The sequence below is a fragment of the Dryas octopetala genome, chromosome 2, assembly GCF_963921425.1.
Source record: "Dryas octopetala chromosome 2, drDryOcto1.1, whole genome shotgun sequence".
In the NCBI taxonomy this organism is placed as follows: domain Eukaryota; kingdom Viridiplantae; phylum Streptophyta; class Magnoliopsida; order Rosales; family Rosaceae; genus Dryas; species Dryas octopetala.
Window position 1 is genome coordinate 26,784,336 of NC_141367.1, and position 26,041 is coordinate 26,810,376.

The 26,041-nt window shown below is 37.7% G+C and overlaps 5 protein-coding genes and 1 pseudogene across 6 annotated transcripts; 4 read left to right on the top strand and 2 right to left on the bottom strand.

The window, feature by feature from the left end:
* Positions 1 to 725: 725 nt before the first annotated feature.
* PRS3 (phosphoribosyl pyrophosphate (PRPP) synthase 3) lies at positions 726 to 3,715 on the top strand. Of its 2 annotated transcripts, none has more exons than XR_015120384.1 (7): positions 726 to 1,155; positions 1,286 to 1,601; positions 1,684 to 1,779; positions 1,903 to 1,971; positions 2,442 to 2,570; positions 2,841 to 3,023; positions 3,188 to 3,237. XR_015120384.1 is itself a non-coding variant. In XM_086232334.1 (7 exons), the coding sequence occupies exons 1-7, from the start codon at positions 785 to 787 to the stop codon at positions 3,319 to 3,321; spliced, it is 1,215 nt and encodes a 404-aa protein (XP_086088460.1). In that variant the 5' UTR covers positions 726 to 784; the 3' UTR covers positions 3,322 to 3,715. The 2 variants fall into 2 exon arrangements, 1 of the variants encoding a protein (XP_086088460.1); XM_086232334.1 differs by having other exon boundaries at positions 2,924 to 3,023; positions 3,188 to 3,715.
* A 714-nt stretch (positions 3,716 to 4,429) lies between these two features.
* On the bottom strand, positions 4,430 to 7,908 carry LOC147294918 (anthranilate phosphoribosyltransferase). Its single transcript, XM_086232331.1, has 9 exons — positions 6,908 to 7,908; positions 6,663 to 6,820; positions 6,496 to 6,579; positions 6,328 to 6,380; positions 6,151 to 6,232; positions 5,715 to 5,822; positions 5,421 to 5,544; positions 5,175 to 5,260; positions 4,430 to 4,956 (listed from the first exon to the last, which is right to left on the bottom strand). Exons 1-9 carry the CDS (start codon positions 7,773 to 7,775, stop codon positions 4,720 to 4,722), a joined length of 1,800 nt encoding a protein of 599 aa, XP_086088457.1. The 5' UTR covers positions 7,776 to 7,908; the 3' UTR covers positions 4,430 to 4,719.
* Positions 7,909 to 9,477: 1,569 nt separating this feature from the next.
* On the top strand, positions 9,478 to 13,077 carry LOC147294919 (poor homologous synapsis 1). Its single transcript, XM_086233563.1, has 8 exons — positions 9,478 to 9,828; positions 10,790 to 10,906; positions 11,052 to 11,117; positions 11,238 to 11,341; positions 11,456 to 11,910; positions 12,038 to 12,090; positions 12,275 to 12,302; positions 12,679 to 13,077. The coding sequence occupies exons 1-8, from the start codon at positions 9,478 to 9,480 to the stop codon at positions 12,735 to 12,737; spliced, it is 1,233 nt and encodes a 410-aa protein (XP_086089689.1). The 3' UTR covers positions 12,738 to 13,077.
* A 963-nt stretch (positions 13,078 to 14,040) lies between these two features.
* LOC147294920 (peroxidase 57 pseudogene) lies at positions 14,041 to 15,196 on the bottom strand (annotated as a pseudogene).
* Positions 15,197 to 16,944: 1,748 nt separating this feature from the next.
* LOC147294921 (lysM domain receptor-like kinase 3) lies at positions 16,945 to 21,284 on the top strand. The gene is made up of 10 exons (XM_086231951.1): positions 16,945 to 17,867; positions 18,321 to 18,521; positions 18,651 to 18,790; positions 18,910 to 18,999; positions 19,087 to 19,189; positions 19,534 to 19,685; positions 19,946 to 20,043; positions 20,169 to 20,307; positions 20,768 to 20,866; positions 21,004 to 21,284. The coding sequence occupies exons 1-10, from the start codon at positions 17,216 to 17,218 to the stop codon at positions 21,166 to 21,168; spliced, it is 1,839 nt and encodes a 612-aa protein (XP_086088077.1). The 5' UTR covers positions 16,945 to 17,215; the 3' UTR covers positions 21,169 to 21,284.
* Positions 21,285 to 21,533: 249 nt separating this feature from the next.
* LOC147294922 (AP-1 complex subunit mu-2) lies at positions 21,534 to 25,715 on the top strand. Its single transcript, XM_086231495.1, has 11 exons — positions 21,534 to 21,904; positions 22,136 to 22,282; positions 22,405 to 22,467; positions 22,577 to 22,753; positions 22,840 to 22,943; positions 23,840 to 23,947; positions 24,064 to 24,160; positions 24,257 to 24,354; positions 24,482 to 24,623; positions 24,758 to 24,880; positions 25,295 to 25,715. Exons 1-11 carry the CDS (start codon positions 21,776 to 21,778, stop codon positions 25,391 to 25,393), a joined length of 1,287 nt encoding a protein of 428 aa, XP_086087621.1. The 5' UTR covers positions 21,534 to 21,775; the 3' UTR covers positions 25,394 to 25,715.
* Positions 25,716 to 26,041: the final 326 nt, after the last annotated feature.

Consider the following 26,041-nt stretch of genomic DNA (forward strand, 5'->3'; position numbering starts at 1 on the left):
GGGGGGGGCGGGGGCTGGATGTGCGACGGGGGTTGGGGCTGGGGGGTGCGACGGGGCTGGGCGGAGGGGCAGGGGTGTGCGACGGGGTTGGGGCTGGGGGAGGGGTGCGACGCGACTGGGGTGGGGGGAGGGGTGGGTCGGGCAGAGAGAGGGGGAGTGGGTGGGGGTGGGCTGGGGAGGAGGGGAGGGCAGGGAGGGGGGGCGGGCTGGGGAGGGGAGGGGAAGGGAGGGTGGGGGCTGGCTGGGGAAGGGAAGGGAGAGGCTGGTTGGGGAGGGGAGGGGTAGGGAGGGGTGGGGGTGGGGCGGGGGCGGAGGCGGGGGGGGGAAAGGGAACAAAATTTAATTTTTTTTTTAATTTTAATTATTTTAAAATAATTTTTTTTTTAATTTTTTTTTATTTATTATTTTTTAATTTTTTTTATTTAAAAAAAATTATTATTTTTTAAATTTAAGGAAAAGACGAAAATACCCCTGCTATTTTGACAGAAAAACTAACGGAGGTATTATTTTGACACAAAATGAAAGTTGAGGTATTTTTTTGCAAGTTTTCAAATAATATATAAAGTTGAGGTACTAAATTGTAATTTGCTAGACTTTTGACCCAAAAAAAAAAACAAACGTAATTTGACCAAATTTATATGAGCAAGCGGCCACCCGTTTTAAAGGAGGTGGGACATCAAAACTGAAAGCCTTCGTTTCTCGTTGGTGGTAGCATACTAGCAAGTAGCAACAGACACGGCACTTAGCAAGGCTAGAACTGTAGAAGAAACGCAGTGACCGCCACATGGCGGCCACTCGAGCTCTTCCGTCTTCATACCAAAACCCTAACTTCACCCAAACACTGAAATCTCCGATACCCTCTTCCGCGGCTTTTGTTATCAAAATTTCTACCAAGAAGAAGAAGCAGCAGAACAACAACAACAGCATCAGGTGCGAGATCAAGAGCTTTGAGAACACGCACAATTGTACCATCGAGCCCGATCCTCCAATTCACCTCTTTCACAACGCTTCAGAACCTCAGGTGCAAATGGCTTCCGAATTGGCCGTGAAAAAAGCGAAGAAGGTGTGCCTTTTCTACTGCGCCGAGACCAAGGCGCTCGCTCAGAAAGTCGCCGCCGAGTCTGACTCCATTGAGCTCCGTAGCATCACCTGGAGGTGAGCTCTGGGTTACCCTTACCAGTGCCCATTTGGCATTTGCATTGACAGACTATCGTTTTTTAATTTTTCAATTTTTGCATTAGCTCTATTGTTTCTGAAATCTTGTATTCAATTTTGTAAATTTTAGGAAATTTGATGATGGGTTTCCCAACATATTCATACCCAATGCTCACGGCATTCGCGGGCACCACGTGGCCTTTCTGGCCTCGTTTAGTTCCCCAGCAGTGATTTTTGAGCAGCTCTCTGTCATCTATGCATTGCCCAAGTTGTTCATCTCCTCATTCACGCTCGTCCTTCCCTTTTTTCCTACGGGGACTTCGGAGCGTATGGAGGATGAGGGAGATGTTGCCACCGCTTTCACCCTTGCCAGGGCCTTGTCAAATATACCCATTTCAATGGGAGGTCCTACTAGCTTAGTCATCTATGATATCCATGCTTTGCAGGTCTCTAGTCACTACCACATTAACATACAACTTTGCTTAGTCATCACCAATTTTTTAATTTCATTCTTTGTTGCATGTTTAGGAGAGATTTTACTTTGGTGATAATATCTTACCATGCTTTGAGAGTGGGATCCCTTTGCTCAAAAGTAGGCTCCAACAGCTTCCTGATTCTGACAATGTAAAGTTCTTTTTGCCCCCTTCTTCTGTGTCTCGAGTCCTGGAATTTAGACGTTCATAAGAGTAATTAATTTCAAAGCATTTTTAAGTCTGATATTCTGTTCTGATTGTCTTCACATTTCAGATATCCATTGCTTTTCCTGATGATGGTGCTTGGAAGCGATTCCATAAGCAGCTACAGCATTTCCCAACGGTATTTTAATTTTATGTTTTCCTTTTTTTTTCCTCTTTTAAACTTAGTCTTCAAAACAGCATAAGCATGCCATTTATGTTATTTTCTTTTTGTTTGTTATTTCTTGTGTTATTGAGATCCTATTAACCTCAGTTATGAACTTATGATGATAATTGAAACTGATTTAGCAATTTGATTTATATCTAATTATTTTGACTCAAAGGATTGGTAAACCCTGTGCACCGCTTCTCATAGTTATATAATAGGATGATCATTGACTTGCATACTCTAGCTTCTTATACCACCAGCCTTAAGATTCCATCTTAAATCTTATAGTTCTGTGTAAGAGGTGCAGCTAGACAGTGTTTTTTCAACTCTGTTGTGTCATCTCCTTCGCTGACATTTTCATGGGCCGTACATTTACTTCATGAAGGCTTGCTTTAATTATGTTTCTCGCTGACTGCATATCATGTCAAACAATTGCAATGCAGATTGTTTGTGCGAAAGTTCGGGAAGGCGACCATCGAATTGTACGTATTAAAGAGGGAGACCCTAAAGGACGGCATGTTGTGATTGTAGATGATTTGGTTCAATCTGGTGGCACCCTGATTGAATGCCAGGTATCCAAATCCTGAGTGAACTTCTTGCCTTTGCCTCATATTACTAACCTAAAAAACAAAGTGTGGATGAATGCTGTGGCTGCCTTGCGCTCAACTGTTTATCCCTATAGTTTTGGTCATAGCAAAATGAATTATTTAATTCAGATAATCAACATGGTCAACACTTGGGAAAAAAATGTCCATAAGGTCATGAAACTAACTTTCTTTGCCCAATAGATGGACATTTGACTAATTCTGCTTGTTGTTTCTTGCTACTTACTCCTGCTTTAGGTTCATTTTGACAGAGGAAAAAGGTTTTTCGATTTGTTGATAAGTAATCTGAAATGCTATATTACATTCTCATCTTGTTTTAGAAAGTTTTAGCCGCCCATGGAGCAGCAAAAATCAGTGCTTATGTAACACATGGGATTTTTCCTAATAGATCATGGGAACGCTTTCGAAAAGATAATGGAGGTATTACACGCTCTATTTACCTTTGCCTCTGAAGTTCTATTGCTTTTTACTCTTTTGATCTGCAGTTAACTTTCCTTGTGTTATATAATCTAACAGAAAAAAGAAATCACTACTATTTGTTACTTGATTGTAACTCTCTAAGTACTCTTTCTTGTTCCAAGCAGGGAACCCTGAGGGTGCGCTGACCTACTTCTGGATTACAGACTCGTGTCCAACGACAGTGAGAGATGTGTTGCACAATCCACCATTTGAAGTTCTTAGCCTTGCTGGTTCCATAGCAACTACTCTTCAAATATAAGAGAAACTTAGGAGCATTAAATAAAAGTGCTTTCTCTTGGTTTTATTATTTTCTTCTCTCACCTCTTTCTTCCTATAATAGTGTTCAATGGATTTTGGAGTCATCAGGCATAGAGAAAGTATGAGGATTTGAGAATAATGATGCGGCATAGAATTTTTCACTTCTTGCAGGAGTTATGATGACCAAAGTACTTTGTTAACAATAAACACTTAATATCCGAATGCTAGTTTGCTAGTTCACTCTGTCAGGTATATTCTAGAATCTAGCTCTAGGAGTAAAACAAGCGTGAAAAACCATTGTGAAGAGAGGCTAGCCTAACATTGTTTACAGTCTAAGTGTATTGAGTTTTCTTTGCGGAGTAATTGTAAGAAAGAACTTGTTTCTATGTTTTACATCTTCATATGCGCAATGCAAGAGAAGGAATTTCACCTTCATCTTGTATCACTACTCATTAGTAATTGCTCCTATATTGGTGTGAATGCGTTCTTGGCCTTGTATCCTTCTCCTAAGGATAGTGTAAGCTAAATGTTGATGGTTTCTGCAGAGGATGAATCTAGCAGAATAGGATCAGTGTTGTCATGGAAGAATTGGAATTGGGGCTTCTTTTGTGATTGTGGGTGACTTGCAGCATCGTTGCTAAACTGGGTTGAAGTATGCTAAAGTAGTGATCGATTCTACTATCGTGGTTACTGTGAGCAAATAGAGCAAATCTATCCATTGTTGGTAGCTCTCAGTCCCTGCTACTGGAGCTGCAGTCTCAATCATGGCCCTCGTGGCAGAACTCTATTTCTGATGGGCTTTTAACTTGAGTCTCGATCTTAAATTGGGTCAAGAGCTCCCCCATGCATGTATCATATATGGTATTCTATAATCTATACATATACCCAAGCATTTGTTCAGTCATCCAATTACTCGTAACACGCATCATACTTTTAAAAATCTTATATTTACTCATTACGCCCAATCATATTAAAAATATTTTAAAGCTAATTCGTAAAAATTGTACTTTATTTCTTCAACTTGAAAAAAAAAAACAATAAAAAATAAAAAAAGCAGAAGGTGGCTTCTGCATAACGCTAAATGAGCCAAATGTGCCAAAAAAAAAAAAAACATTCTCAACTCAGTAACTGAGATACGCAACTGCGCAGTTTATTTTACATTCAATGGGTATGAGCCTATTAGGTACACACACAAAAACGAAGCATGTAACATGCCACCTGCTGTAGAAGCTATGCGGAACAAAGGTATCATGGTTATCAGTAAATTACATGAAAACCAAGTATACGTGAATAATGAGAGAAAAAAAGAACAAAATTTAGCCTACCTGTAGTTGGAGAAATGCTAAAGCATTTCCCTCCTCTGCTCCTCTTTTTTCACGTCTACTTATGTCTATTAAACTCAAAAGGCGGGACTATATCTCACTTCGTTAGATACCTTTATGTAATTCAAGAGCCTTTTCAGAGCCCCGCCACTGTCAATAGCCTCCCTGGCTCTATCCAGGGCCAAGGATATGTCTTCTGCACCATCACACCCGAGCAAGTGATCAACCAACCCAGCATTCAAGACTATTCGATCATAAGCTGGTCCCTTCTGACCACGAAGTGCTGTTAAGCCCAACTCTATATTCTTCGAGACCTAAACTCGCAAAAAAAGTAATTACTTGTCAAAGAAACCCTGACTTGATAAAAAGGAGAGGGACAAAAAACTGAGAGAAAGAGTTCATGCATACGAATTAGAACTAATCAACACCACTACACTACACTATCCTATTTGTGTCCCGCAGGACTTTATATACACACACACACACAAAAAGAGGGAAGGGACAGGATCGGGGTAGTTTTCAGGAACTCTACCGATCTATCAGTTCTTGGCGTATCTGTGGGTTCAAAACCATAGTCTTTGGCATTAACCTCTAGATTAAAACTCTGACGTGACACCCCTGCAACCAAACTTTCAGGCTTCAGTTTCAATGCAAGGAAATTGATGCAAAAATCTAAACATTTGATACAGCTACAAACATAATTACATAACTTAAAACTAGAAATTACAACCATTTGAGAAAATGAACAAAAGAGCATAAGGTGACTTTGAGAACAAACCATCAACTTCACAAGCAGATGCCATGCTCAGTGAGCGGAACCCTGAACAGTAGTTTACATGAAGTCCTTTTGACGAATTTACTGAGCGCAATCTCGTTGTCATCGAGAGGGCTCCTTCCTCACCCTTCAGTAACAGTAAAGTCAGATTTTAGTTATTTGAATTACTCAGATGATATTGAAATATTGAACTAATTTTTATAAATATTCTTAAAATTCATAACACAAATAGGTTAATTTAAGTATAATTTTTGAAAGGATCTCCCACTTAAATTGCATAATTGGCAAAGTTCCAACCTTCACTACCAAGCCAGAATGAACACCTCTTCTTTTCATAAGCATTAAGAGTGGCTCCACATAACCTTCATGATAAAACCCAGCAACAATTGCTTCCTTCCCCCGGGCCTGTTGAGAAAACAATACATATTTCACGTTCTGTATAGTGCAGCCAAAATTCACATACCAATGCTGGGTACTTGTCACTTTAATCAAGACAGAGATATGCCATGTACGCATCATATTACGATGGTATATTATTGATGCCTACTAACATTTCAGAAATCAAAGTAGATATATCAATTTCATAGTAGGTGAAAAAGTACTCTAGATACATCCTATCTTGTGTAGATTCCAAATTTTTGCACATACTAGATTTCTCTGCATCAAAATGTCCGTCAAGGTTTTCGTTTGACTTTTTTTTAAGGAATATAAAGCAAATAGGGATATGACAGACCTTCACAAATTGCTGAACCTTTTCAGTTGTTGCCAATGGCGGGCGCTTCTTAATATGCTCCCTCAACTTAATTAATGAATACCTGCCAAAATCATATAGATGTTGTTATCAGTTTCATCCTGATAAGAGTACACATACTAGCCAGAGTATGCCAGAATATTGGCTAGAGATTCACACAGAGACGGGCGGGCTTCACGTTGACTTATATAGGCAAAACCAACCTCTTCATCCTGAAATAACAAGTTAAAGTGTTAAACAAATCAATCACAAGTTCACAACTCAAAATACATTATTAAAAAAAGGAATGAGTAAGCACGCAAAAAAATATATGGAAACCACAGAGACCTCAAGGAGTATTTTCGCCTGCAATGGGGTTAAGCTTGTGTTTGCTCCCATGAACTTGAGCATTTGTTCTTCAGTAACACCTCCCTGGACAACAAAAAACGTTATCACTTGGCCTTATTAGTTTCCACTTTCCAGTCAATGAGTTGAGAAAAGCTAAAAAAGCTGACCTTAGGTGGCATCCATTCCACTCCATGAAGCAATGAAGATTCAGCATAACAGGATCGAACCGCGGCAACAAATAAAGTACTCCTAAAGAAACGCGTATTTCCGTCATAAGGTTCACCATAGTGAGTGAGCGACTTAACATCAGCAATTGGAGTAGGACCTTATTAACCAACACACAAATAAAATCAAACCAAAAGAAAATTACAGAGCCACATGGATATAATAAGAAGACTAGAATTCTAATTACCAAGTTCATCATCAAATGCAAGGCAGTAAGCTTTCAATTCACGGTCTGTTTCTCTGTTCATACGCTGACCTATTAACAATGCCGAAAGCAACGATTCACTTACTCCTGTGGACGTCCCATCTCCGATTGATACCAATGGAAGAACATCTCGCAAAACACCTTGAACTTCTTCGTAGCCAAGGTGGCCGCCGGCGAGGACCTCCCGGAGGGCACCGACCAATCTCATCTCGCTCGTGCCGTTCCCGACGAATTGGGGCCCAATTGAGCTTCCCACGCACATCAGCGACCCTTCCGGGTCGGCTATGAACACCACGTCTGGCGGCAGCGATCGAACGAGAAGCGGCCAGAATGCGTTCATTGCTTTCTTCTCGCCTTCGCTCCATTGCGTCGCTTCGGGAAACGCATTCGCGCGGATCGTCATCGCCGCGAAGAACGCGCCCAGCTGTGCCTTGGAGACTTGGTCCTCATCGTCGTTTAGCTCTCCCTTGAGTGATCTGTAAATGGTGTCGAGGACCTTGAAAGCCTGGTCCTCGCCGAGAGGTTTGGTCTGGGTGGGACCGGTGCAAACCCTAGCCTGAGCTTCCAGCACCGTCTGATTCGGCTTCGGCAGATTTGAGCTCCGATACGACGAAGAGATAGTCGGGTTTCGGATATCGGGACCTGAGAGTCCTGATTGGTCGATCTTGACCGAGTCCAATGTGGCTCGGGCTGTCAAAGATAGTTTACGTCCGGTGGAATGGTCGCCGTTATTTGCAGGGAGCTTGAGGAATGTTTGGGTGTGGAAGAGAGTGAGGTTTCGAGGTTTGGCAGTGCAAAAGGAAGATATGGAGGTGAACGAAAACGGTTCTGGATGGAGAAGGGCTTTCATGGTTGATTTGATTTTCTCTGCTGTGTTTTCTTCCTTCTTCTTCTTGAGCTGCTGCTGCTGCTTCTGGGAGATCGCAAAACTGGTGACAGCGTGGTTGGTTATTGATGCTTCCGATGCACGCTATATCCATTTTAAGCGGTTCTATGTTGAAAGCTGCGTTTTTTAAGACTTCTAGTAGTTTTTACTTTGTAGATAAAATATGTATCGAATTATAACAGAACCTTTTGTTTTTTCTCTGAAATAAACGGAAATTTTGAAAATTAGTCAAATTTAATAGCAATTTTTAAAGAAATTTTAGAAATATAAGCATGGGTATTGTTTTTTTTTTTTAAATAAAGCATTTAGTTTTTTTTTTCTGGACCTAATTTTAATCTTGGGCCCTTGGCTACAAAAATTCTCCATTTCACAATGTATTATCATAATTGGATTCTTCTTTTTTCTTATATCAATATTATCTTTTTATTTGATAATAATTAAATAACTAAATTATTTATTACTTAATTAATTTACAGTTGTACTCATGAGACTACATCCATGAGATAGATATGAGAAGAGAAAAAGCAAAAAGACACGAGAACTGCATTCCTCTAAAATTCTAAGCTGAAAATAAGAAAAAACTTGTTTTTCAAATTTACTGAAAATAGCAATACCATAAAAGATTTAAAGGTCTATTGATTTTAACTACTAAATTTTAATAATTTTTTAGTTTAAGTACTAAAATTAAATAGCATTTTGGATTAGATACTAGTTAAAAAATCTAACAAATTAATAAAATAAAAGGTATTAGAATTTATAAAAATTTCATCACATGCCACTATAATAAAAAAAAATATTATATCACAAATATTACATTAATTTATACTATATTGTATTAACAAAAAAAATCAATCCAGTCACAATTTAACTGTGACTGTCTTGGTAAATTGAAATAAACAACTCACACCACTATACTATATATTATTTTGAGTAAATATATTGTTTTAACCTCTATTTATATTATATTGTAGTATAATTTTTCTAAAAAAAAATTCAATTAAGTCACAACTTAACTGTGACTGTCTCACAACTTAGATGTGACTGTTGTTCAGTCACAACTAAATTTAAAGTTGTGAGTGTCGTCACAACTAAATGTGAAGTTAAGACTACATTAGTAAATTTTTAAGATAATATAAAAGCTTCAAGGACAATTTTGTCAAAATTTTATAAATTTTAACTAATACTCATCATATGTGGGCCAAAAGATAAAAATGTCAAATGAAAAAGGTTCAAATCAAAGGGGCCAACATATTTGTGACCTAATCTAAAAAATTACATTTAAATTTGGTAGTTCAATTGAAATATTATATGATCTTCATGCTATATCAAAAAATTATTGAAATTTAATATTTAATCCTAATTTTCTAAAAATTTAATTCATGCGTGATATTAAAAGAAGAAAAGTCTCGTGCTAAACAGCTAAAGTAATAAAATGGTTGATTTTACCTCAAGTAAGCTTGAGAAAATAGTGGAGTTTAAAAAAAAAATAATAATAATAATAGTAGACTAGTAGAGCTTTACACAAGAGAACTGTGCAAGAATATTAAAATAGTAAAATGTGCCAACGTGGCGACCCGGTCTAGCAATAGACCACTCAGACCGACACACCTGCCAGGCTATAAATTCATTGATTGCCCGCCGTTTGAAATTCGTTCCAATGGAGTGCATGGCCCAAACCCAAGAAGTCCGAAAGAAGAAGCGCAAAACAAAGAGTCTGAAAGAAATGGCGGGCTCACAGCTGGCCGTGATACCAAGCCAACGCACACAGAAGCCGCCGGCGACGGTGGCTGCAGTGAGCGCCATTACAGAGCGGTGGGAGATCCAGTTCTCTCGCTTATTCGGCTACCCTCCGTTCACCTCCACGTGCCCCGATCTCGTTCCTCTGCCTCCCAAGGTCAGAAATCGACGGCCACTCGGCAATTGGATCTCTTCCTCTTCTCCAGCTATGCTCCAACTCGCTCACGATCACTCCAACTCCGATGTCATCCTCACTGTCTGTTTCAGTGGCAAGATTCAGGTTAGTAACTTAGTCCTACTCTGGAACCTTCTCGTTTGCTGATTTGCTGTTTTTGAACTTTTCTTTTGAGTTCCGAGAGGATCCGAGTTATTCAACTTTTGATTCAGTTTGGTTGCTGAGAAAACCAAAAGAAAGTGAAATCGAATTAGCACGGATTGAATTTCTAGTACCTACTTAGTACATTTTCGCGGTGACCAAACGGCGCTGAGAATTATTTTAAATTTAAATGGCGTGAGTAGTAAGACAACTTGTTCTCGAGTTAAATGTTTATAGCCTTCTACAAATATGTTTCATGGATTCCTTTGATTTTATTTTTCTATATTATTCCAAGTATTTTTCTGATCGATTTAGTCGAGAACTGTACGGACACCGTGCCAGTTAATTCTGGCCTGAATTTCATTCTTCCTGGTTATGGAAGCATTACTGAGCGAGCTTTGGTTGTGAATTCTGCCTGACATAACTTATGCGACGTCGTTTTTGAAGAGTGGCAACTTTGTAGGGAAGGTACTCGACAGACGTCCACTGTTGAGCTCTTCGATTTCTGTTTATTTGCTTTGAACTCATGCTTGAATTTTCCTTTTGGCAATTGGAAATTGGCATTGAATTAAGGCCTTGAAATCTCTGATAAGCGCAATTTTCCCCTCCCAAGCTAATATTATGGAAGATAGAAAAGTTTGTGGAATGTTGTGATTTACTGATTTCTTAATTAGTTATTAATTCTAAATATATAAAATGCTTGGATACACAGTTAATTTTGATAAACTTGTTTTAGGAGGGCTTGTTCTGGCTTATTTAATATGTTCAACTTAGGCCATCATGAATTTCATTCTGTTGTTTGGTGCATTGCTGAGCTTTGGATTGTTTCTAGACAGAACTTTCTTTTTTTCCCATTTTCTCAGTGCTAGAAAGTTGTGTATTTCATTTACAACTCTTTGAATTCTTACAATTTAACATGTTTCAGGAGGAGCACTATGTTTCCAAGCTACACTTTGTCTGGCCTCAGGTTTCATGCATCTCTGGATTTCCTGCCAGGGGTACCAGAGCCGTGTTTATCAGCTACAGAGACAGTTTGGGCGAGGCAAGCTGCATAATGTTCTTGTTTTGTTTCTTAGAAAATACATATTTTTAGCTTTGTGTGTGATAGGCAGTATTGGTCATTTTAGGCTAGGTGGGACGACATTATTCAAAACTCATCATGTCATTGTGTTACATCTTTGTTGCAGATCCAGAAATTTGCTTTGCGATTTTTGTCAGCCCAAGAAGCGGAGAAATTCATGAATGCTTTAAAGGTGAGGCCATTACTACCAACAATGTAAAGTGTGTTATTATAATATAGATTTCATGAAAGAAAAAGGGAACAGTGTTTCTTTCTCTTGCAATGGTGGTGTTATGATTTGTTCGTTTTTCAGGATATCTTCAAGGAAGGGAGGGATATTGAACCTCTTAATACTGACTTTGGATCTGAAATTTCATCACAATCTGAGTTCATGTCTTCTAATAGACCCCTCAATGGGTAAAAACAAAACCTGCTCTACACTAATATACTACATTTTCCCCCTTGCAGGAGATATGTGTTGTCAATAAACATGTGGAAGAGAAGTAGTGATAGTGTTTTGTTTGTTTTCAGGACTTGCAAGGACTTGACTACCATGACTCCTGTTCAGGCCGATATTCCTCAAATGTCACCAAGCTTAAAAAATGAAGCTGAGCAATATTCACGTACCCAAGAAATCACACCTATTCGTGGTCACGCCTATATTCCTCAAATGTCACCAAGCTTCAAAAATGAAGCTGACCAATACTCACACACCCAATTCACACCTATTCCTGGTCATGCCTATATTTCTCAAATATCACCAAGCTTGAAAAATGAAGCTGAGCAATACTCATCTATCCCGAAAATTACACCTATTCCTGCTCAGGCCTATATTCCTCAAATGTCACCAAGCTTGAAAAATGAAGCTGGTCAATACTCACATACTCCAGGAATCACACCTATTCATAACTTTCAGAGCAACTTTGCAGCTTTGCCTCCAAGTTTCACCTCATTGCTGAGCAACTGTCACCCTGTTGTTGAACAAGGTAGATTATGACTATTATTATTACTATTTTTGATAATCTACAAGGTAGATTGGACACCATAGAAGTAAACAGGAAAAAAATTTCTTATTCCATGTGATGAACCATTTTCCTTGATTGGATGATGTAGTGGCAGCACAATCAAATGTACCATTGGAAGCCGATCTCAAATCCCAAATCGCGGTATCTTTTCTAACCCCTTAATTTGATGGTCTTGGTCAGAAGAATATCGTAATGGTTCTTTGGTGCCTATTAGTATTACATGGATTTATTGCAATGCTTTTGTAAACAGTGTATTTGCATACAAGATTTACTGATGCTCTTCAGAACTGCTGATATATGAACATAAATGTTTGTTATCTTGCAGAGATATATGGAAGATTCTTCCTTCCAAGGTAAGCCCTATGAATATTTTATATATTTATTTCTGATGAATCCTTTTAAGATTAGTTATGTTCTGAAAATTAAGATCATGTTGCAAACTTATGCCTGATGTGCCATATCTGTTTCTGTTCCTTCCTCAATGCAAACAACTTTGTTCATTGTGTTAGTAAAAATGCATATGCCATTTTCATACTGAGGTTGGAGCTTGCTTGTTCCTACTTGTAGATTGCTACTTAAGTTTGCTGTGTGTGTATATGTATAAATATATACACACTAACAATTTGAAGAACACCAGATTTATCTGAAATTGATTAAGCACTACAGTCTATCCTATTACTTGAAATGCTAATTTGGTTCTAGTTCTTTCTCTCTCCCCTGTTATTCCAGATATGTTGATTAAAGTGGAGAAAATTATGGGTGAAATGGGAGGTGGTTTGATGCTGTAATTGTTCATGGTCCTGTATCATCTAAAGCAGTTAGGATTTCTTCTCTGGTTCCCAGCCCTACAGCCCAAAACATGTTCATCCTGACATTGTTCTTCACTTCTCTTATTTCAAATGTTATCGTTACAGTACTCAAGTTGCTTATTTAGGGTTTTATAGCTAAGTTGAATCCTAGCTAGAGCTCCTCTAAAATTTGGTCTATGAAGGTTTTTCTTTGTTTCATGCAAATCTTTTGCATCTCCTCTGTTTTATGCTCTTTTGTTTTATTTGTCTGTTTTCTGTTGGTGATATACTCTAAATTGAAATTAGGTGTTTTATTTCCGGCATAAATATGCATGACATTATATACACTTTGTAATGAAGTGTTTTGACACATTGAAATTTGTGATGCATCTGTGATGTCATTGTTTTTCTTTTCGGTATAAGATGTCATTGTTTAATTGTTCTAGATTTAAATTTTACTATTCTGTTTTTTTTTGTTTTGTTTAGTTAGTGTTACATGTCAGACAAATAGATTAGTCATTAGGGTTTACATTCACTGTCAGTATGTTATGTGCGCCATAATGGTAGATGTTTATTTTTTTAAAAAAAATCATGAGTAATGTAGAAAGTCTTACTAGAAACCCTAGACTAATTTACTATCAAAATTTAAAAAGATTCGTTGACTTTAGGTACTAAATTGTAATGTTTTTTTCATTTTAACTACCAAAATATTTATGTCATTTTACTTTAAATATTAACTTTCAGTTTAGGTACCAACTTTAAAAAACATAATTATATCGAGCTGTGACTTAATAATAATTATAACTTTTTTATTGATTTATTGTTTTTTCAATATTTGCAAGGTTTAAATTTTAATATTTAGTCTTTGGGTTATAAGATTTCATCTCCCAAGCCTATATCAAAAGTATTAAACCCTTAAAGATTTTAAAATTTTTATAAATTTGAAAAGTCACAATTATTTAACCGAAAAATTATTGATATTTGATATTTAATCTTAATTTTCAAAATAAGAAAACCAATCAACAAATCATTTAACCGAAAAATTGGTTACAATAAACCTTGTCGAGGCCAAAACACAGCTGATACTAAAAATTATGGGCAATTTGATATATAAGTCCAAAAAGTATACTTACAAAAAACAAGAGTCTGTCTTTGGTAGAATTTGCATGACATATAAACATGTCTAATGGTAAAAGATCTATAGCCTAGTAGTGAACAGGTAAAGCGACCACCTTTGAAGGGTGAAAAAAATGTGCATGCCATGAATTGGCTGCATTGTAGAGTTTTCGCTAAGAACAATTTGTTATGCGTTAAAGGCCCGACAGTTTTTCCTTATCTCTCCATCCTTATCAGTGAGAACATTGTTCCTCCCCATCTTGACGAGGGCCTTGACAAAGGCTTCAGCCCAAGCTTGAGGATCTTTAGCCATTTTCTCCACAATCGGTTTGGTGCGTTTATCTAAAACCATCGCCTGATCCGATTCAAGCAGACCTTTCTTCTCCAACAGGTTCTTATAGTACTGAACGTCCAATTTGACCGGTGTCACAGGATCCAAGTCCACCAATACCTTACGTGACTGGTCCGCAGGCACGCCTTTGGGGCACTTGGCAGACAGGTCACGAAGGTAGCCTGGGTCCATGTTAGGGTCTGGTTGATTCATTTTGTTGTAGTTGTATAGTCTGTAATCAAAGAAGTTGCAGCTGGAAGTCCCGATGGAGTGTGCCCCAAGCAACGCAACCACGTCTTCTTCGTTCAAGCCTGTTCTTGCGAAGATATCTATAATGTCATCCATTGTTGCTGTGGGAGGAGGGACTCTGTCGGTGGCATCGGTGGCCCGGGAAGTCCGGCTGTCGCGGCGGCCTGCCGGCATTTGGTGGTCAGGCAGACCGGATTGAACCACAATATCCCGAGTAGCAAATGCTATTATATCAGCGCAAGATACGGTTTGCGGGCACTCCTTTTCGAGCTGGGACTTGATCTCGTCGATGAGTTCGAAACCTTTCAGCGCATCAGCGTTGGCCGGTGATTTTTTCTCCACAAACTCATTACTGTTTGTTAAATCCAACAGAACTGAGGCATCACAACCCTGTTCCATATACAATTCCCATTTGTTAAAAAGTTAAAACCATTGAAGAGACAATGCAGAATGATCCAAGTTGGAATACAATGCTGCTTACCTTGACAAAGCAATCATGGAAAAAAAGGCGAAGGAGGGAAGCAGGGAGCTTTTGATCTTGCTTGTAAGCCTTGGCCACAATGTCGGCCACAACTTTCTCTGCATTGGGGCAACTTTTGCCGTAAAATCCAACTTGTAATCCGTCGTTCACAGTCGCACCTCCTTTTTGTTGTGTTCCTTCATTTGCACCTCCTTTTTGTTGTGCCTCTGAAAGATCGACATTGATGTTGATGATGCACAAGGCGAAGATTGTTGCGGTAATTAGACGTTGAATCTGGTCCATGTTAAAAAGATTAATGGGTGAGTTCTGAGTAGTGATTATTTCTTGCAATGCCACATGACATGAAGTGGGGTTCCACCTTTTTATATACCATGCACAAACTACATGCTATAACAACTCTCCTTCTCTCGTTTTTGCCTCTGGTTTAAAATTGGATTTCAAAATTTGTAAGGCTGTTGTTGCAATTGTCCTAAACTCAGCTTTTTCTAGTTATTATTTTTATGTAATTTGACTAATGGACAGTGATTGTGATTTGTGAATCGGTGATTCTTTCTTTGATTGGAGAGGGGTAAGGGCCACCAGACAATGCCATGGCAACATATATCCTTCACGTAATTTAGGGACACTTCGATCTCCTCCCTTTATTTTTTTTCAGCTCTTTAATTAGCTTCTTTCCCACATTTGAATATTTGTTTTGTCTTGGGCTTTATCCCCAGTTCACCAAAAGAAAACATTCGATTATGGGTTTGATTCAATTAAAAAAAAACTTGGGCTTTCATCAGTAAACATGGCAACAAATTAAGGTTTGGGCTTCAAGTTTTTGAAACTACGAGGACTTTTAGCATTAGCTCAACAACAAAATTGGATTGGGTAGCCTAGAAAGCACAACTAGATAAAAGAAACGAATTTAGAAAGAAAAAAAGCTCAGACAAATACTCTGTATGCTTCAATGAAATAGATTAGATTCTGTGAACCGGCCTCCTCCCAAAGTCATATTTTGACTTCTTGTCTCCAAGTCCCTGAAAATATGGTTTTCTTAGCCGGCATAGAATTCAAAAAGAATTAAGTACATACTTAGCAAAAACTAGTAAAATTTAATGTTCTTTAGCTACCTCTTGGTTGCTACCCGAGGACACTTCTTTTCTCTTCTTTTTATCTAAAACATGGTTAAAATATACAGGGCTGCTAAGAGTCAATCATAACAATTCTTAATATTGCGTAGCTTCAAATGAGCAGAGAGATTAACACTACATTAAGGCTGCAGTTGTTTTTCTCACCAAGAACAAGGAATCAAGGGGCATATCCTATTCGATCATGCACTAAAAATAATGTGCAAAAGTCTTGTGCCTGGCCAAAGCATACGTAGGAGAAAAGGACAGAACAGTGCTAGCCCTTAGCAGAGCTGTGAAGGCAGTCTTAATAAGGTGTGATTCTCATTGGTGACAAAAAGAAAACATATGGATATATGTCTCATTGCATGCCCAGAAAAAAAAAAATATTCTGTTCCAGACCAAAGAGAGCCGCTCCCATTAACTAAAGAATATTAAAGAAAGAAGCTCCAAGTAAACAGCCAACCATGCTCTACAAACGGCAAAAACAAAGCTCTTGTATGTATTTCCTAACTTTGAATAAGGTATGCCTTAGTAATGACAATAAAAAAGTGGTCAGAGACAACTCCATAGTAATACTACTACATGCCCCATTGGCACATAATGGCATAGTTTACACTGGTCCATTGAAGCAACACACTTGTGTTTTGATCTATATAAATTTATACTCTAGTAAGTAGTTAAAATAAAGGGTTAATCTTGAATCGTTAGATCTATTTGTGCGATTAGTATTAAAACACTTAATTAAGATGACATTGTCTTCATTGTTTTTATATTGAATCTAATGGTTGGTATGCATTCCAGTTATACATGAACTAATGACCACTTATGACGACTCTACAAATGAGGGATTTGTCAACTAATGGGACGATCTGACACTCATGATACCTTAAAAGGCCCCCTGGTATACCAGACAAAAGTATTCATCAATATCAGTAAATTGTAAATTAGATTTTGATCGATGCTTACAAAAGGTCTTTATAAACTTTAGCTGTATACAGTAATATATAAATTAAACTCTGTACTAAGCAGTATCCAAATAAAAAATGACATCCAGACCAATCATGTCCATTGGTGCTGCTTGATAAACAAACAAAGAACTAATGACAAAGAGAACCAGGGTATGGTTTGAAAGCACTCTTACATTTCACTTCTTTCTTTCCTGCAGAGGGAGAAGTCCCATACCACAACCATGGCATCCCCTGAACTCCTTCCTTGTCTGCTCCTCTCTCTCTTGGTGACTCAATTTCCTGCAGTTTTCACCATTCATATATCTACCAAAATTTCTGTTCTATACCCTATGAATTGCTCTGCTAAAATCATGACATGTAATGCCTCAATGTACCACATCAACAACAGTCTGGAGAAAGAAGAAATTGCCACTTATTACTCTGTCAGTTCATCCCAAATCAAAGAGATAAAGCGAAAAAGAAAAAACGATTACCTCATAACTGTACCTTGTTCTTGCAAAAACATAGCTGGGACTATTGGATATTTCTATGATACATCCTACAAAGTGAAAGCATCAGACACATTCTTTGATGTTTCTACTCGAATTTATAGCGGGCAACCTTTGTATGTCAATGAAGAACGACGGCGATTTGCTCCAACAGCTGATTTTCCCATTCATCTTCCTTGTGGGTGTGTAGATAGTGACTCTCAGATTGTGGTAACATATACAGTTCAGAAGCAAGATACACTTGAGGAAATTGCCATTCTGCTGTCTGCCAAGATGGAAAACCTAGAAAACATGAACCAAAAAATGATTGAGAATCCTTCATTCATAGTTAATGGTTGGGTGTTATTTGTGCCCATGGAAAATAATGGAATTAAATCAAAGACAGGTGAGCTCTGTATGAGACTTTCTCGACTTTCTTTTATCTATTTCAGCTGGATAAATTGATGTTATTTCTATTTGTTAGAGGCTGGTGCATCATGAATCACAACTAACATGAATGAATTGTTGGTCAGCCATTTTTACAAAAAAATAAAATATAAAAAAATTCTGAGCCAAGTGCAAATTTTCTAGAAATCAGATAACATACCTATAATGGTTTGATGTGAAAGAACTTAAATTCGTTAATGTTGTTGTATTCTTTCAATATTCCACTACTGCCAACTTATATATTCTTACTTTTGTGTTAATATGGGTAAAAGTTTTGTCTGAATTCATAATCCTAAAAAAAAACAGCAGATACACATAAAAATGAATGACAAATATATATAAACAAGCATTTCAGAAATTCACAAATAATTTTCTGTAGGAGTTGACGGTCATTGCCTTGTTTTATCATCAGGAATCAGACACAGGTGGACAATATTGATTGGCATATTATTAGCTGTGGCATTACTTACAATGAGCACATTGATCCTTGTCCTGTTTAGGCGAAAAGCACCCCAACAAAATGTGGAAGTTCCAAAAGCTGGATCGAAAAGCATGGCTGCCAACAGATCTTTTTCATTGCATAATCAGTTACTTCATAAAGAAAACATGGAAGGTCAGATAAAACTTCAACCTCTCAAAAGTAATAATTTATGCATGGTAGATTAGCTATATGCCAAGAGAGAGAGAGATAGAGTAATTGCTCATTGCAGTACATCTACATTCTACATTGTTGATTTTACAGATATGACAGTTTTTGAATCGGACGGACCAGTAGTATTTAGTCTTGAGGAGATTGAAGAGGCTACCAATTACTTTGACGAAACTAGGAAAATTGGAGAGGGTGGATATGGCAGTGTGTACTTGGGAGTACTAGGGGAGAAGGTATGGCAGAATCCCCACAAGTTTTCTCCGTTTCTAATTTTCTACCTGAGTCACAAAACTAAGCTATATATATCTTCTTACATTAAGTTTCAGAAAATAACAGCTGCTTCAAATTTCAGGAAGTTGCCATAAAGAAGATGAGATCTAACAAGTCCAAAGAATTCTTTGCAGAGCTAAAGGTTTTATGCAAGGTCCATCACATTAATGTGGTGAGGAATTCTTTTCTATATAAATGACCTCTAGCATGGTGTGGAAGAAAGGCTTTAGTACATTCACTCGTAAAATCTCTGTTATAGGTGGAGCTTTTGGGGTATGCCAGTGGAGATGACCACCTCTACCTGGTCTATGAGTATGTTAATGGATCACTTAATGATCATCTTCATGATCCATTACTTAAAGGTATTCAAATCATGGCACACACCTCTTCGTTGAACTATTAGATGGAAAGCTTAATTAAATTGCAGATAAATGAATAAAGCTAAACAAATAAATCTAACTTAACTATCACAAAAGGCTTTATACTAGTACTCAGCAGCAACACAGACTATATGTTTCCAATTTATCAGTACTGTAGAATGGTCTGGATGATCAGTGAGGGCATTCGAATAACTGTGTAAGCCCCTCTCCCATTCACACAAAGTCACCACTGAGACATATTTAATAAGACTTAAGTTAAGTACATGCTAGGATCCTTAACCAACAAAGTATTGTGAAGAATGTCACTAAAATGGTTATGAAATCAGGTCACCAGCCACTCTCTTGGACTGCAAGAACACAAATTGCACTGGATACTGCAAAAGGTATTGAATACATCCATGACCACACAAAAGACCGATATGTGCACCGTGATATAAAGACAAGTAACATTCTACTTGACCAAGGGCTCAGAGCAAAGGTACCCAAAATATGACTTCATTTACCATTATGCAGTCCTTTGCCATTGTCATATTGACCAAGATATCTAGATTCAAAATATTACTTTGTAGCTAATATGCTGTTTCTTTCTTTTCTTTTTTGTTAACCATAGGCATGCTTTATAGTCTTTAATACAGCCATGTTTGATTAAAGTTTACGGAATTTATTATATAACTTTTGTTAAAATATATGATAATTCGTTCATACTTTTAATTGTTAGCTTAAAATCCCTAACCATAGGTAGCAGATTTTGGTTTGGCAAAGCTTGTTGGAAGAACCAATGAAGAAGATATTATAGCAACACGACTGGTTGGAACACCAGGCTATCTTCCTCCAGAGTAAGATTTATGTCTTTGTTTAAACTGCTAGCACATGCAGACTAGGGATGGGTGCGTTTACCTGCATATAAAAGCAAGTTTGTCTTAGTTGTTTGTATATCTGACCTTGTATGTGTTTCTGAAAGATCCGTGAAGGAGCTCCAGGTAACTCACAAAACCGATGTATTTGCATTTGGAGTGGTACTAGGAGAGCTGATAACAGGGCAACGTGCACTTTTCCGTGACAACCGAGAGCCTGAGAAGATGAAATCTTTGATTACAGTAGTAAGTTTCAAGTAAATCTTCAACATAAGAGAATTAAGGCTGGGGTGGAAGTTGAAATTCATTAGAAAACAAGAATACAAGTTTCAGTACATATACATCAAAAACTCATCCAAAGTCCAAACCCACAAACCCCAAGACCCAAGACCCAATATCTCAAACAATGAAACCGGAATACCGCCAAATTCCCAAACTTCAAAACCCTAAACTCTGAGGTGGAACTGGAACAATGACACAGGGAACAGCATTTTCCTTCTTCTAGTTCTAATATATGCGCAGACATTCACATATTCTCATGTATATTCAAATGTCCATCACTCAAACAATTAAGAGACTTTTCCAAACAGCCCAGGATTTCAATCTATGTACTATATATGTACACCTTGCTACTCACAGCCACACATGACACATGCATGAATGTCAGTCTGTACAATTCTAAATTTGATTGCTTTCACACTGTCAGGTAAAAAAGGTATTCCAAGATGATGATCCAGAATCAGCTTTAGAGGCTGTCACAGATGGAAATCTTCGGGGCAACTATCCTATGGAAGAAATATTCAAGGTCTGCTGCTTTTTCTTTCATGTTTTAAGAAAAAGAAAAAGAGTTAATAAAATAAAAAAGGGTATGTATGCAACCTTGAGATGATCTCCATTACAGATAGTATGCATAAGCTATGGTGGTTGTTTCTCATGTTGCAGATGGCTGAAATTGCCGAGTGGTGTTTGAGTGAAGAAGCAGTGGAAAGGCCAGAGACGAGGGAGATTGTTGTGACTCTCTCACAAATTGTCATTTCCTCCATTGAGTGGCAAGCTTCACTAGGAGGGAACAGCCAGGTTTTCAGTGGTGTAGTTAATGGAAGATGATCCAAAAACACTTATCTACACATTGATTGGATACTAAATGATCGTTTTTGTAATATTGTCACATGTATTCATGGATATCACATATGTAAACTAATTTTGTGTTATACTGAATAATATTTGGCATCTAAAGTATGTAGACAATTACACATAAATTCACTAATTAAATTGGCATTTGAACAACATAATATTATTGAACTATTTCAGATGAAAACATTAGTCTATATGGAAAAATATAAATTTGATCGGAACAAATGAACTTTTTTTATTAAAACCAAGGACAATTAAATAATTACTATTTTATAATTTAACTTAAACGACGTCGTAAAGGAAAGAGTCGCAGGGGTCTAACGTTTGGAAGAATCAATACTCACCGCGAACAGCTTCATTCCAAGCTGAGACTCAAACTCTCAGAGAGATTGAAGATGACGGTTGATGTTGGAAGAGTAATTAGAGAAGGCGAAACGAGCCCTAAGGCCTAGAGGCCTTGCATTCAGATCTACTAATTGACCTCTCCTTCCTGCTAATAATTGACTCTGCTACTATTAGAAATTCAGAATCAGATCGCATCGGTTTCTGCAACGCCGATCTGATCCTCCACCGGAACCACATGGCAGGGGCAGTCTCGGCGCTGTTCCTCCTAGACATCAAAGGCCGCGTTCTGATCTGGCGCGACTACCGCGGCGACGTCTCTGCCACTCAGGCCGAGCGCTTCTTCACTAAGCTCATCGAGAAAGAGGTACTCAATTTCCACAACTTCTGTGCTTTCTGTTTCTTAATTGTTTGACGGACTGTTTGGTTGCCGAGAAAACGAAGGGAAACAAATCAATACAAGACGGAATTATCATTTTATCAATAAATTTGATTCTGAAATTAGTGAATACGTATTTGGCTTATTGAAAGACTAGAACTTGATAGCGGCATTTTTCGTTTTTCTTTTTTTTTTGGTGCCTTGCGCGATGTGCTTCAGGGTGATCCAGAGTCCTATGATCCAGTTGTGCATGATAATGGCGTCAGCTACTTGTTTATACAGCATAACAACGTTTACCTGATGGCAGCGTCCAGGCAGAACTGCAATGCCGCCAGTCTTCTCTTCTTTCTACACCGCGTAGTTGATGTAAGCTCTATTGGTAATTATTAGAAGTTTCATTTCTCCGTCGTCTTTGTGGTTTCTTCTTTTCGTACGTACATAAATTGCGTAATTGCTAATTCTGTATTGTGATCCGTGCTGGGCGGCAGGTGTTCAAGCATTATTTTGAAGAGTTAGAAGAGGAATCACTTAGGGATAACTTTGTGGTTGTGGTAAGAAGATGTTTGGGAGTTGGGACATTCATTTTGCTTCTTTTTTTTTTCTTGTTTATATTGGGATTTCGTGATTTGATGTGATTCTGTTTTGTGTCCTTTCTTGTAGTATGAGTTGCTTGATGAAATGATGGACTTTGGTTACCCTCAGTATACTGAAGCGAAGATTCTCAGTGAATTTATCAAGACTGATGCTTACAGGATGGAAGTTACACAGAGGCCTCCCATGGCTGTAACAAATGCGGTGTCTTGGCGCAGTGAAGGGATACGTTACAAGAAGAATGAGGTAGGCGCATTGGAGAAAAACAGAATATTTTTTTCTTCTTTGAAGCCACTGCCACTGGATGACGTTTCTTTCTTCTTCTCTTTCAGGTTTTCCTGGATGTGGTGGAGAGTGTTAATATACTTGTCAACAGCAATGGACAAATCATTAGGTCTGATGTTGTTGGGGCATTGAAGATGAGAACTTATTTGAGGTGTGTTTCCGTCATAACCCAGAATTCATTAAGTTTCATCTAGGAATGATTTGTATTTATTTCACTTTTCATCTATGCTTTAGCAGTCTAACTTGTGATTCCCTTCCCTGAACATGGAGGTAGATTTATGAGCTTTTCAAATGCCAAGTGAATATAACTATTTCAGCATTGAGATGTAGGTTGAGGATTTGCTAGTTGTTTTTGTGTATGCTTGCTAGTGTGCAACTGAAAATTCATTTGTAGGAACAAATTATGTTTATGACAGTGGTGTGAATCCTAGTTAATATTGATCTTTGAAATCTGTTTTTTATTGTTGTGAAAGCCACTAACTAAAACCTTGGTTCACCATGGAAAAAATGACACTGATCAATGCAGTATAGTCCCTAATTGTTGAAACTTCGACTCATGGATTGAAGTTATTTTCCTATCTAACTGGTTGTCTTCCAGGGCTTGCATTTTATTGAATAGCTGCTGACTGTCTCAATAATAATTTGATCTTTTAAGGAATCAATTCATTTTATTCAAAATTAAATAATGCGTAGAAAAGCTAGAAATAGTTTCATAATTTTAACTAGTTGATCCACATGTTAACTGCACCCTTGCTAAATGTTTAATCCCTTTGCTATTTTGGGACTTTCTTAGCGTGTAGTGACTATGATGTGTTCATCACTGTTCATGCACACACCTAGCCTCTCATAGAGCTGATAACTCCATCCCCAAGATGCATACTTTCACTCAAAAATTGTACTGTTTCTTTTCCCTCACCAAAACCCAATGATTTTACTTTAGTGAATGTATATAAATTTCAAGTATATTTGTAACTATCTAGCTTTCTCTCTTATGTGCTGGGTGTATCATCTGGGAACTGTAAAGTGTTTACTGATTTCCTGTTGCAGTGGTATGCCTGAGTGTAAGCTGGGCTTAAATGACAGAGTGTTATTGGAGGCACAAGGCCGAGCAACAAAGGGAAAGGCCATTGATTTGGAAGACATCAAATTTCATCAGTATGTAGCTTTAATCTTTGGTTGATTTGAGTGCTGGTGTTGGTCTTATATGTGCTTGAGATTTTACATAATTAATGTTTTGAAGTTCTCACACTAAATCATAACATTTGGTTTAGGTGTGTGCGTTTGGCTCGGTTTGAAAATGACCGTACAATATCGTTTGTGCCACCTGATGGAGCTTTTGATCTCATGACATATAGACTGAGTACACAGGTATTGCTCTTGCTCTATTGATGCTCTTTTCTTTTTTTGGGTTTATTAATTGCTTATATCATCCCATTTAATGAATTTCTTTATTTCTACTTTCAGGTTAAGCCTCTAATTTGGGTTGAAGCTCAAATTGAAAGGCATTCGAAAAGTCGTATTGAGATATTGGTAAAAGCTCGAAGCCAGTTCAAGGAGCGTAGGTATTAGAAATAATTTCTTTTATTTTTCTGGAGATGGGAGGTTGAGTGGGTTCTAGTTACTGCTGCCTAATCGTGTCACCCTAATGTTTCAAATTCCCTTAGTACTCATGAAAATTTAATTGCACAGCACTGCAACAAATGTTGAGATTGAGGTCCCTGTGACATCTGATGCCACTAACCCAAATATTCGGACGTCATTAGGATCTGCAGCATATGCACCTGAAAGTGAGGCGCTGGTCTGGAAAATAAGATCTTTTCCTGGTGGCAAGGTAAGGATTCATTTTAAATATCTTTGCACATTCACTTCCAAAATATTAGCTAATTTAAAATATTATTATGTTGTCCCCCGAACTGTACACTTTAGCTTCTTTTTCTGATCCTGTTTTTAATCCAAATTGTTTAGGAGTATATGTTGAGAGCAGAGTTTAGTCTTCCAAGTATAACAGCTGAAGAAGCAACTCCTGAGAGAAAAGCTCCTATACGTGTGAAGTTTGAGATACCATATTTTACTGTTTCTGGAATTCAGGTATGCTTCTATGGACCTGATTGCTTGCTGTACTTATGGGATATCTCAATCGCTGTTTTGACCTTCAACTTTGTCAAGGGCTCTTAAGTTTGTTTGAGGGCGCCTTGTTGAACGGCACGTGTAAGATAAGATTCAAATGATGCTGAAATGGTAGTAAGACCTATTTACCAAACAAAATGGTAGTAAGACCGGATATGTCACAGATGTTGAAATGGTAGTAGGACCTGATATGCCAAAGTAACCATAAATAATTTTATTTCGGATGTCAACCTGATAAGCAATCAGCAGTTATAGTACTAGGAATTTATCATTATGAGGTTTTCTTATAATAGTGTTGTTAAGTAACTTAACCTAAAACATTGAAAATCAAAGCAAGATTAATTTTACATTTATGTAAATGTTGGGGTTTTGTAGGTTCGTTACCTGAAGATTATTGAAAAGAGCGGATACCAAGCTCTTCCTTGGGTGAGATACATAACCATGGCTGGCGAGTATGAATTAAGGCTTATATAAAAGTTGCCCCCCACTTGGTGTTTTCCGATTTGCCGGATTTGTGTATGGTCTTGAATGGTTTAAACTCAAAAACTGATGGATAGATTAAAGACCCTCTTGGGAAGCCAGCTGCCTGGGATCAGTGGTTTCTTGAGAGAAATGGGCTCTCTGGCGTTGCTTTTCTCTGCTATGAATGTTTTATCTCAGTGTTGTAAGTTTAATTTTTTTGGTGGAACTAACGGTGTTGTAAGTTGATGGTTACCAGAAGGTAGATTTATTCTATATATTGAATTAAGAAATTTATTTTTTGGTCTGAAATTAAGAATTGGTAATTGTGATTTGATTTTTTGGCTGGCATTATTATTATTTTTTTTTTTCAGTTCTGATTTGTCTGCTAACTCTGCCCATAGATGTTGGAAATTTCTCAATCCATTCTATCTGCTAGTAGTCATAATCATCAGTCCATAATTTTGCCTTTTCCCCAACAGATCCCATAATCTCAGTCATAATTATTAAACCAAATTATTACTGATTTTTCTTAAATTTCTTGATTTATTGTGCAGAGACCAAACGAATGGTAAGATAACAAAGTTGTTTGCTTAATGCATGTGCACCGCATATCATGTCACATAGATTTTGAATTTTTTTTTTAATATAAATAGTTTTTTC

What these genes read in the sequence shown, in the direction of transcription:
- PRS3 (XM_086232334.1), top strand. Translation starts at nt 785, where the DNA reads ATGGCGGCCACTCGAGCTCTTCCGTCTTCATACCAAAACCCTAACTTC. An exon ending in CTCCGTAGCATCACCTGGAG is followed by an intron (nt 1,156 to 1,285) that starts GTGAGCTCTGGG and finishes TGTAAATTTTAG; the next exon opens with GAAATTTGATGATGGGTTTC. An exon ending in AGCTACAGCATTTCCCAACG is followed by an intron (nt 1,972 to 2,441) that starts GTATTTTAATTT and finishes ATTGCAATGCAG; the next exon opens with ATTGTTTGTGCGAAAGTTCG.
- LOC147294918 (XM_086232331.1), bottom strand. Translation starts at nt 7,775, where the DNA reads ATGAAAGCCCTTCTCCATCCAGAACCGTTTTCGTTCACCTCCATATCT. An exon ending in TGGAATGGATGCCACCTAAG is followed by an intron (nt 6,580 to 6,662) that starts GTCAGCTTTTTT and finishes TTTGTTGTCCAG; the next exon opens with GGAGGTGTTACTGAAGAACA. An exon ending in ATCTGCTTGTGAAGTTGATG is followed by an intron (nt 5,261 to 5,420) that starts GTTTGTTCTCAA and finishes GTTTGGTTGCAG; the next exon opens with GGGTGTCACGTCAGAGTTTT.
- LOC147294919 (XM_086233563.1), top strand. Translation starts at nt 9,478, where the DNA reads ATGGCCCAAACCCAAGAAGTCCGAAAGAAGAAGCGCAAAACAAAGAGT. An exon ending in TCTAATAGACCCCTCAATGG is followed by an intron (nt 11,342 to 11,455) that starts GTAAAAACAAAA and finishes GTTTGTTTTCAG; the next exon opens with GACTTGCAAGGACTTGACTA. An exon ending in TCACCCTGTTGTTGAACAAG is followed by an intron (nt 11,911 to 12,037) that starts GTAGATTATGAC and finishes TGGATGATGTAG; the next exon opens with TGGCAGCACAATCAAATGTA.
- LOC147294921 (XM_086231951.1), top strand. Translation starts at nt 17,216, where the DNA reads ATGGCATCCCCTGAACTCCTTCCTTGTCTGCTCCTCTCTCTCTTGGTG. An exon ending in AGGTCCATCACATTAATGTG is followed by an intron (nt 19,000 to 19,086) that starts GTGAGGAATTCT and finishes TCTCTGTTATAG; the next exon opens with GTGGAGCTTTTGGGGTATGC. An exon ending in TCATGATCCATTACTTAAAG is followed by an intron (nt 19,190 to 19,533) that starts GTATTCAAATCA and finishes TTATGAAATCAG; the next exon opens with GTCACCAGCCACTCTCTTGG.
- LOC147294922 (XM_086231495.1), top strand. Translation starts at nt 21,776, where the DNA reads ATGGCAGGGGCAGTCTCGGCGCTGTTCCTCCTAGACATCAAAGGCCGC. An exon ending in CATATAGACTGAGTACACAG is followed by an intron (nt 24,161 to 24,256) that starts GTATTGCTCTTG and finishes TTCTACTTTCAG; the next exon opens with GTTAAGCCTCTAATTTGGGT. An exon ending in TTACTGTTTCTGGAATTCAG is followed by an intron (nt 24,881 to 25,294) that starts GTATGCTTCTAT and finishes GGGGTTTTGTAG; the next exon opens with GTTCGTTACCTGAAGATTAT.